The sequence below is a fragment of the Setaria viridis genome, chromosome 9 (assembly GCF_005286985.2).
Source record: "Setaria viridis chromosome 9, Setaria_viridis_v4.0, whole genome shotgun sequence".
In the NCBI taxonomy this organism is placed as follows: domain Eukaryota; kingdom Viridiplantae; phylum Streptophyta; class Magnoliopsida; order Poales; family Poaceae; genus Setaria; species Setaria viridis.
Window position 1 is genome coordinate 42,027,076 of NC_048271.2, and position 9,404 is coordinate 42,036,479.

At 42.1% G+C, this 9,404-nt stretch overlaps 1 protein-coding gene across 2 annotated transcripts; it reads left to right on the forward strand.

The window, feature by feature from the left end:
* Positions 1-1,590: 1,590 nt before the first annotated feature.
* On the forward strand, positions 1,591-5,294 carry LOC117835119 (uncharacterized). 2 transcript variants are annotated; one of them, XM_034714492.2, is made up of 6 exons: positions 1,591-1,991; positions 3,121-3,362; positions 3,434-3,692; positions 4,357-4,536; positions 4,624-4,779; positions 4,867-5,294. In XM_034714492.2, the coding sequence occupies exons 1-6, from the start codon at positions 1,935-1,937 to the stop codon at positions 5,038-5,040; spliced, it is 1,068 nt and encodes a 355-aa protein (XP_034570383.1). In that variant the 5' UTR covers positions 1,591-1,934; the 3' UTR covers positions 5,041-5,294. The 2 variants fall into 2 exon arrangements, with proteins under 2 accessions (XP_034570383.1, XP_034570382.1); XM_034714491.2 differs by having other exon boundaries at positions 1,594-1,991; positions 4,864-5,294.
* The last annotated feature ends 4,110 nt before the right edge of the window (positions 5,295-9,404 follow it).

Sequence of the window (9,404 nt, forward strand, 5' to 3'; positions counted from 1 at the left end):
CTTAAGTGTTAATGTAATTATAGTTCTAATAAGTTTTGGCGCTACTATACAGACAATTTGAATGATCAGAACGATCCATAAGGAACAGTTTTACAAAATCAAGAAATTTTCATTCTTTCCACTTGTATGATTTATCGGTAATGTTTTTTTTCCTCTTTTTTAGCGATTTTTGTGTTCACTCGATTATAGCTGTGAGTTATATCGTTACTTTCACAAACGTTTCATGTTGGCTGATGTACTACTCGTAGTTGTATTTGGTTAATTATTTGTATGTATAATTTAGATGATTATCACAAATATAAGTAACCTGGATATCAGTCTATTAATCACCATATAGAATTAAACTATAATTATCACTCTTGTACTTGTCCAAAAAGATCATAAAAAGATGACATATAATATATTTCACTTTATAAAATCATACTACATCTCTCAAAAAATAAGTGTTATGCAAAATTTTAATTTTTATTTCACAAAGAGTGCACTTTTAACTAAGTAAAACCTATCTAATCAAACCAATACTTATGCTAATAAAAAAACGTATGGAGGAGCGTGTGGTGACGACGAAAATTGGCACGATTGGTTAAAATTGTGATGATCGGGTTCTAAATCAGCTTGGCCAGTTTGGGTGACTTTGGCAAAATGCAAATTGAAATTCTCGATTGCCTAGCTCTTGTTGAGACAACCGGAATGCGTAGTATAAGGTCTGATTTAGACTCTGAATGACAAAGTTATCGCTTTGTGGAGATACTAGGAAAAAAATCGACCGGGCCGGTTTTCTAAAGTGGCCATGCTGATTTTGCGTGTACAATCTAAGTTAGAAATGTACTTTGACATGATATTTGTAAGGGTTTGGACACGTAATATGGTAAAAGTACTATTATCTCTTCTCCGTTGCACGAGAAGGCGTCTTAACTAGCACACCGAGCCTAAGGCAACTAAGGTGTGCTTGCTTCGTGAGATCTTTCCCAATCTTAGGTGAGCATTCATTGAAGTTTCGCCGGAGATTCAACGAAACCAGCTTAGCCAATTTTCCAAAACTACCTGATCGGATTTCGCACGGACGCTGCAGGAACCCTGCGAGGTGCATGTGACATGCTCGCATGAGGGGTGGTGACACGTTTCTGCGTCAACATACTTTTTAGCAATTATAACTCGAATTAGGGTAACAAAATTAAGGATGCACAGTTTTCAAGTGATAAGGGGTTATTTGATCATTTTTCGTTATTATCAATGTGTCTGAAATTTGTTAAAAATGTACCGAGAGTAGTAAGCATTAGTATAATAAATATATACTCCCTCCGTTTTAAATTGTAGGTTGTTTTGACTTTTCTAGATCCATAATAATACCTATGAATCTAGAAAGCCAAAACGACGTACAATTTGGAACGGAGTAGGTATGTTGTTCATCCGTAGTAGAGTATTTTTTAATTTTTATAAATGAAAGGAAACTGAAATTGTCATTCAATAAACGGCGTACTTACAAGGAAACGTTCGGGAAAAGCGGGAAATTTAGTTCTGTCTCCGCTGGCCGCTGCGCGGTCCCGTCAACACGGCGAGCACCAACGGAGAAACAAAATTTTTAGAGTGGTGGGCTGGAGGCTCCCAGAAGTCCCACACGCCCACACTGACACGCTTCACGCGCGAGGCAGAGCTGCCCTGCCGCCTGCCGCCCTTGCTCCCTCCGCCAACTGCGCCGCGCTCCGCTGCGCCCCCACAGAGCCGGCGCGCGCCTGCTGCCGCTCCGACGGACCCGGACGGCACCGACCTCCCGCGCTGCGCGGCGGCGGAGGCGGGAGTCAGTTAATGCGCCCGTGAGCCGGCGGCGGCCAGCGACTCCTAGGCCCCTAGGACGGCGGTGGCGGGTTAATTAAGGCGGCGTCTCTCGAGGCGGCGCGAGGGGACGGGGGCCGACGAAGGGAGAAAAGGAGGCGATGGGGGGCGCCAAGGGGGAGGAGAAGCCCGGCGGCGCCGACGACTGGTGCTACAAGGTTCGATTTCCGCACCTTGCTGCTCGATTCCTCACTTTCCTGCTGGATTTCGGGCGAGGTTGTGGGGTTTCCGCCTCCCCTAGGCGTCGAGTCGGGGTATTTGCCAAGGGAAATTGAGCGGAGCGCCTTGGGCGTGGCATTTGGGATCATTCCCCTCGGTTCGTTCTCCAATCCGCGCGCTCGTTTCCTCGAGCTTCCCTCAGGAGTCGTTTTTCGACCAACATTCCTGTTTCTTCCAACCCTGATCTGAAATGCTACTGAAGAAATGGTTCCCCTTGTTTTAATCATTCTCCGTTTCCCCTCTTTTACCTGTGTGTAAGTTTGTACTGGTTCAGAGTTCGGACTTCGGAGGCTGTAACAGACGGGATTGATATCCTCAATCTCCTCCTATTTTGTTTCTTTTGCTTCCGTTTCAGAGTCTAAACTTTCTTCTTTGTATTATGCATTTCTGTTGCCGGAGAAATTAGGAATCTGTCCTCTCCCCTTCCATTTTTGGGTTCAGACCGTATAGGAGCTAAGTTCGTTCTTCTCAGCTCATATGTATCATATTGATGGTTACGTATTTCGATTGACTAGGTGAACCGAATGCATCTCTCGTTGCATTTGTCTCTCTCTTTAGTACTACCAACATTTTCGGTCATCAGTTCTGTCTTTTCTTCCTTGTTGAGAATCAGAAGGAAACCAGGGAGAGTTGGAAGTAGATTCACTTATGAAGGCAGTTCGGGAAGAGAATATCTGAGAGCAGTACTGGTACCTCATGGAAAAAGGCCTTTTCATACCTTGTCTTGTCTTCCATATTGGTAAATATAAAAGCTAGCTGATTTGTGCAGTACATGGCCCATTTCCCTTGCTCTGGGTCTGGGGAACACAAGAAGCACCAGATAGATCTTGGAGTTTTCTCTGTTTATTTTCTTTCCAGTTCCACTTATATATATCTAGCCAAAATGGATGCTTGTCAGCTCAGCACGATCCAACCTAGGAAATATTCATGTTTGTAGTATCTGCCGTAAGATTTGTTCCATTGCAGCATATGGTTAGAAAATAACAAATCTTTTCTGAAGAAAGGGCTGCTTTCTTTTGTATTGTACATCTGCTGATTTCTTTTGTACTGCTTGGAATCTGTTTGCAGAGTACATTTGACTTGAAGGCCCCAAAGAAGTCACCACTCGCATTGAGAATGTTTGTTTTTGCTATGACTATGTTATGCGGGATATCTATTTGCTCAATGTGTATGAAGCAACTAGGGAGTGATGGCTGGTCAAGAATCGTGAAGATCGAAGTTGTGGAACAAGAACAACCATGTAACAAGTCCACAGTTCCTCCGTCCGAGGTTCAGTTTGTGCATTATCCTCAACCGATAACTTACAGCAGGTGAGATTTGCCCTGCAGCAAGATTGAGCCATCTTTGGTTTGTGTAATGCCTAATATAATTTAATTTCTAGGGAGGAATGCAAGTGTAACCCTGTCCGGTTCTTTGCAATTATCTCATCACAGCGATCTGGAAGCGGCTGGTTTGAAACCCTTCTTAACAGCCACACTAATGTTAGCTCCAATGGTGAAATTTTCTCCACAAAAGAAAGGAGAAGTAACATTTCCTCTATAATAAAAACCTTGGATAAAGTGTACGATTTGGATTGGAACAGTAGTGCTTCTAAGAATGAGTGCACTGCTGCTGTTGGCTTCAAATGGATGCTTAATCAGGTGAGGACAAAAACGTGCAATCTAGATAATTTATTTGGACGATTCTTTTCATTTACTTCCAGTATGTTTCAATTATTGAATATGTAGGCTCCTAAGGATATACATGTTCTCAACTAGCTAGACAACACTGCACCAAACATTTCCCCCCTCTTTTCTTTTTTTTCTTCGTTTTGAAATCCCTTCCATGAAACTGTTGGGTAGCTTGTTTTAGTGTAGAGATAGAAAGTTGTGGGCTCTCACTTCAGCTGAACTGCTGAACGCTTGAATGATCTGTTATAGATTCTTTTTTTTAACCTCATGGATGATTAGAAAAGGGATTGCTTCTAACTAGACATTGAACATGACATGGTCCTGTGTAGTCCTATTCTTTTGGGAATAATTAGTTTCATCCATTTGAAAGATGTAAATATTCTGCCTCCAAATCCTCCATGTTTAGACAATGGAAGAGATTATACTGCAAATGCAGATATTTGATAGTTCTAGTAGAGTGACCATGTAGACCAATTATAATTTCCATGGTGAGCATATTTCTTTCAGGACTTCATCTAATTTGTCTGAAAACTTTCTTTTTCCTGGTAGACAGTTTGATTAGTAAATCATGAATATTGGCCAAGCATAGAGAAAGGAAACAAAAAGGCATTCTTCTGACAGTATATGTTTTCAGGGCCTTGTGGCAAATCATGTGGATGTAGTTGACTACTTCAATCGAAGAGGAGTCTCTGCAATATTTCTCTTCAGAAGGAATCTGCTCCGTCAGTTGGTATCACAACTAGCGAATAATCATGACAGATACCTTAAGCAACTAAATGGAACACATAAGGCACATGTTCACACAAAGCATGAGGTAATGCTATACAACTTGTGTTTAACTCTGCCCTGATAATGTCTGCGGTCTCTGAGTTGATCTCTATGTTTTAATGATCCTTTACAGGCCATAATACTTGCAAAATACAAGCCCAGACTCAACACATCATCACTAATTTGGCAACTGAAACAAGCAGACGAATACACCCATGGCGCTCTTGAAAACCTAAAGAACACCCGCCACATCACTATCTATTACGAGGATCTCATTCTCAACAGAACAGTGAGTTCTCATTGCCAATGTATTCCTTGATACATCTAGTTTCCTTCTATTGCTTACAAGCACTGCATTGGCTTGCACTTGCAGAAGATTTTTGATGTCCTGGATTTCCTCAAAGTGCCGAGGATGAAACTAGCAAGCCGGCATGTTAAGATACACACGAAACCTCTGTCCGAGCAAATAGAAAACTGGGATGAAGTCTACAGTGCCCTCAACGGTACCCAGTACGAGAGCTTCCTGAATGCTGCTGACTACATAGTCTGACATCACGTCTCCACGTTTCTTGCGTAGATGTAGATATAGCCCTTTTGTGTGCTTGTGATTCTTTCGTTCTTGCTTTTAAGTAGCTGGCCTTGACGTGCCTGACGAAATTTTGGTAGCCTCACTAATTGTACACCTGCTTCCTGATGTTCCTGTAACTGATCTCAAGCTTCTCTATTCTTTGGTGCTTCACTTGTAATGCTTGTTTTCTAGGAGTCAATTCCTGGCAGTATGATGGTTCTACTAGCGCTGTTTCACATGCCCGTGTGCTGTTGTCGGTGGTCTTATTGTTCAGAAACAAAACTGATACTTCTCTTTTCATCCTGTATTGTGTATTTGTCGCCAAGACAGATCAGAAGTGGTGATGCTGAATGAACCGAAAATACTGATGCAGAACAGGTACTGATCAAGTGGATAGTAGTAGTAGAAATTCAGGCAGATTGCTGAGTGCTGGCGTGCAACCTGCCTGCACCCTGCAGTCTGCAGATCGTATCCGCAATTTTGCATAGAGGGCACGCTTTATACATGTTTCGGATTTTTCAGATAGCCAGCTTATTGCAATATGTGGTATCAGCAGGTTCTAGGATTCGGATAAAAAGGTCTCTTTCATATTGAAGCGATCCCATATTTATACTTTTCGTGACTTCTCTCACTGTCGTCTACTCGTCTGGTCAGTCCAGGACATCTACATCGATGTCCTTTCCAAGTTCTAACAGACTTTGAAGCCAGTTCTGGCGTCAACGGTTCTCGACAATCGTGAAGATTTTGCGTCAACGGTTCTCTCAAGGACCACTGCTGCAAGCCCGTGACATCTGTACAGCACAATAGCCATACTATTTAAATATTTTCATTCTAATGTTTTGCAGGTCATGGCCGATAACACATGTACAGGCCCGATAGCCATACTATATATATATATATATATATATATATATATATATATATATATATATATATATATTATATTTTTGAAATATTTATCCGGGCTAACAATTTACCAGTATATAAAATGTCTAGAGCCGTTCCAATTGGCGCGACCACTACTACTTTTTTTTAAAGAAAAAACACATACAGACGCTCGTATACACATACGTACACTAAACTCTACAAATACACGCACATAAACCTATCGTTATATTATAAGTACTTATGAAAGATTAATCCGATAGATCTTAAGATTGACGAAGTCATCAAAAACAGCTCATTATTGACGAACACATCACCGAAACCTACCCTTACAAGTTTTTGCTATTTTACCTAGCATAGCCAATAGCCTGGCTTCTCTGCATATCCATATGAATGCTGGTAAAACTGGCAGCACTAGCTTTTCTGTGATTAAAGGACCTTTTGAATCGGGGGATTTTGTTCAGAGCTAATCGTGACTTTGGGATCAAAAAAGTTATTGCAGATTCCTTTTTCTTTAAAACGAATGGGCACTAGACAGTGCCTAAACTAATTTCTTTCAGATCTAGACGTTGCTTGGAAGTCTTTCTTGTTGATTTAGACGTTCAGATTCAGACTTCCCATGACTTGTCTTTGCTGTGTGATCTTAAATTGCAGGAGGTTTACATCCTTCCCATTTTATATACTGTCCCTGTTCATTTCTGCTGTAGGGAGCTCTGACAAAGATTTATATTTTCATGTACTTTTTTCTTGAGGTTAGTTCTGGCAATAGACTTTACTTTTGTTTTTTTAGCAGAGTTTTTGGTGTTCACGCGACAAAACGCGTGTCACTGCAGAAGAGTAAAAAAAGGCATCAACGGCCTTCTAAAAAAAAAGACATCAACGGCAGGCATAGCCGCGCAGGCCCATCTTCCCATATCGCCCAAGAAGGAAGAGGCCCTAAAAATAAAATCGCCCAAGAAGAGATTTGGTTGTTTGTTGAGAGCCCACCCACATCCGTTCTGCCTTAATAAATTGGGCCAAGCTCGTCCTTTAACGTAGGCCCAACATTATGTAGTGTGAGCTGTTCCGATCTTTTTTAAGGCATCCACTATTCATACAAGGATTTGATCATTTGAATAAGTGGCAAACAGTACCTAAGTTGGAAAAAAAGTCTTTATTTACAATTTACATTATTCTGAATGGAGAACGTTAACCACAACATTCAAATTTTCCCTCATGAATATCTTGGATATATAATACGTGTTGGAAAAAATGACGTGCTATTTAAATGATTTCCATAGAACTTTTTACTATAAACTGTGATAGATCGTGAATTTGACCCCTCACCCCTGTTTACCTTTACCCTGAGACTATATATAGATATTGTAGTGAGACTTGGCTCTGCCGCTGCACTATACTTTCGACCGGAGCCCGGCCAGCAAGAGCAAGCCAGCCGCTCGTTGCGTTGAACGTTGGCTGCAGCAGCTGTGCAGCTCGCACTACCGAATCCGAACAGCCAGCACTACCTAAAAGCTACAAAATGTTCGACGTCCACGTGCCAAATTAGGCTTAGATTTTCCTCATTCCTTTTTTTTTAAGCAAAGGTTTTCCTCATTCCTATATGTCAGTGTATGGACTATGGAGTATGACCGACTGAAGTGCTGTATACTTTGATTTTGCAGTAAACTAAAATCCGTCTCTGCCAATTAACATAGCCTACAGATGCAGGCAATAAGTACTGAAAATATGAAGAACCGGTAGAAGAAAGGGGACACAAGCTAATAAGGAAAACCGAAGAAGACACATGTCATCGATCTTCTTCCATCAAGAAAAAAAAAGGAAACAAAGAATAAGAAGAACGGAGCTAAGCTACTAGCTAGTTTACAGTAAGCAACCTCCTCCCAACACCATTGTTGGTGGCGGCATGGCCGGCACCAGGGCTGTGCCCGGGATCCGTTGCGCGGGTGTCCTCACCGAGGACGCCACCGCCGGCTCCGCCGTTCCCGGTGCCATCCGGCGAGATCCCAAAAAAGAATAAAGCGTATAATACCAGTGCACAATCATGTACATGCATAATTGGTTCCCAAAAAGAATCATGTAGATAATTGTAATCGCCACGTATGTACGCATTTTGCATACAATGGCGCATGCAAGTTGCTTCATCTAGCAGTAGCAAAGAGAACACATGTAAATAAGAAATGAAATTACATATTTTCCATTTTTTGAATACAAAGCGTTTTTTTAAAACTAAAATACAGAGCGTTCGAAAAACAACAAATTCTGATAATCATAAAGCTACCAAGTTACTAAAGAAAGAAAGAAGAAAAACATCATAATAGGAAAAGGAACAAAGCTAGGATGACTGATCAACAAGAGAAGGGCTTGCTTGCTGCTGTTCTCCGAGGCACTTATCATGATTAACTTACTGTAATAAGCAGCTTCCTCCCGATTTTGTTGTTGGTAAATGCATGGCCGTTGTTGGAATTGTTCGAACCGTTGGAAGGTCTAGGGCGTTGTTTCGTCGTCGACGACACCGCCTGCACCTCCTGCCTCCCAGGAATCCACGGCTTCCTCCCGATTTTGTTGTTGACGAATGCATGGCCGACCCCAAGGCTGTGGGACGGCGTGATTTGAGAGGCTACAAGTAGGACTACAACCATTAGAGCAACTTTGCTCATGTTGTTAGATGACATGTTAAGGGCCATTTCTCTTGGGAGAAAGGGTTGATCCTAGCTAAGGAAAAGGCTAAGATGCAGTTGAGTCAAGAAGCTACCTATCGCTTTGCTGATGGATGGTCGCAACCTCCTAAGCTTGGTCATGCCTATTTATAGGAAACTGAAGACCGGGAGATCAACTAAATAAATGTATATACTATATATCAAATGTAAACAGTCAAATGTAAACAGTACGTGTCAAGGAGAGGTCGAGTTCATGTACTACCATCCGATTCCTGATACAAACACTACGGGAAACACTAAAGTCGCCGAGTGTAATTTTTTCGCCAAGTGTATTATTGCGGGCACTCGGCGAAGGCCGCGTTTGCTGAGTGTATTCCAAGTAACACTCGGCAAACATAATACACTCGGTGAAAACACCATTTGCCGAGTGCCAAAAAAACACTCGGCAAACTCACAGGGGACACTCGGCAAACAAAATCCACTCGGCAAACTCTTGAGCACGTGACCTGCACGTGCGGCGTCGGGTGAAGCCCATGACGGACATTAGCTGTTTGCCGAGTGTCGACGGGGGACACTCGGCAAACCTCATGGTATGCCGAGTGCTAGGCGGGGCACTCGGCAAACCTTCATGTTTGCCGAGTGTCTCCATGGGGCACTCGGCAAACATGAGGGTTTGCCGAGTGTTTTTTGACACACTCGGCAAAACAAAATTTTTTTTCCTCCTCCACCCTCCAAACTTTTTATACTCCACATGTATGATATTTGGCACTGCATGGTAGAAGGTGGACTATTATTGACCTGTTT

Bases quoted from the DNA above. Each gene is read 5' to 3' on its own strand.
- LOC117835119 (XM_034714491.2), top strand. From the start codon at position 1,935: ATGGGGGGCGCCAAGGGGGAGGAGAAGCCCGGCGGCGCCGACGACTGG. The intron at 3,693-4,356 runs GTGAGGACAAAA...ATATGTTTTCAG, and splicing joins TCAAATGGATGCTTAATCAG to GGCCTTGTGGCAAATCATGT. The intron at 4,537-4,623 runs GTAATGCTATAC...GATCCTTTACAG, and splicing joins ATGTTCACACAAAGCATGAG to GCCATAATACTTGCAAAATA.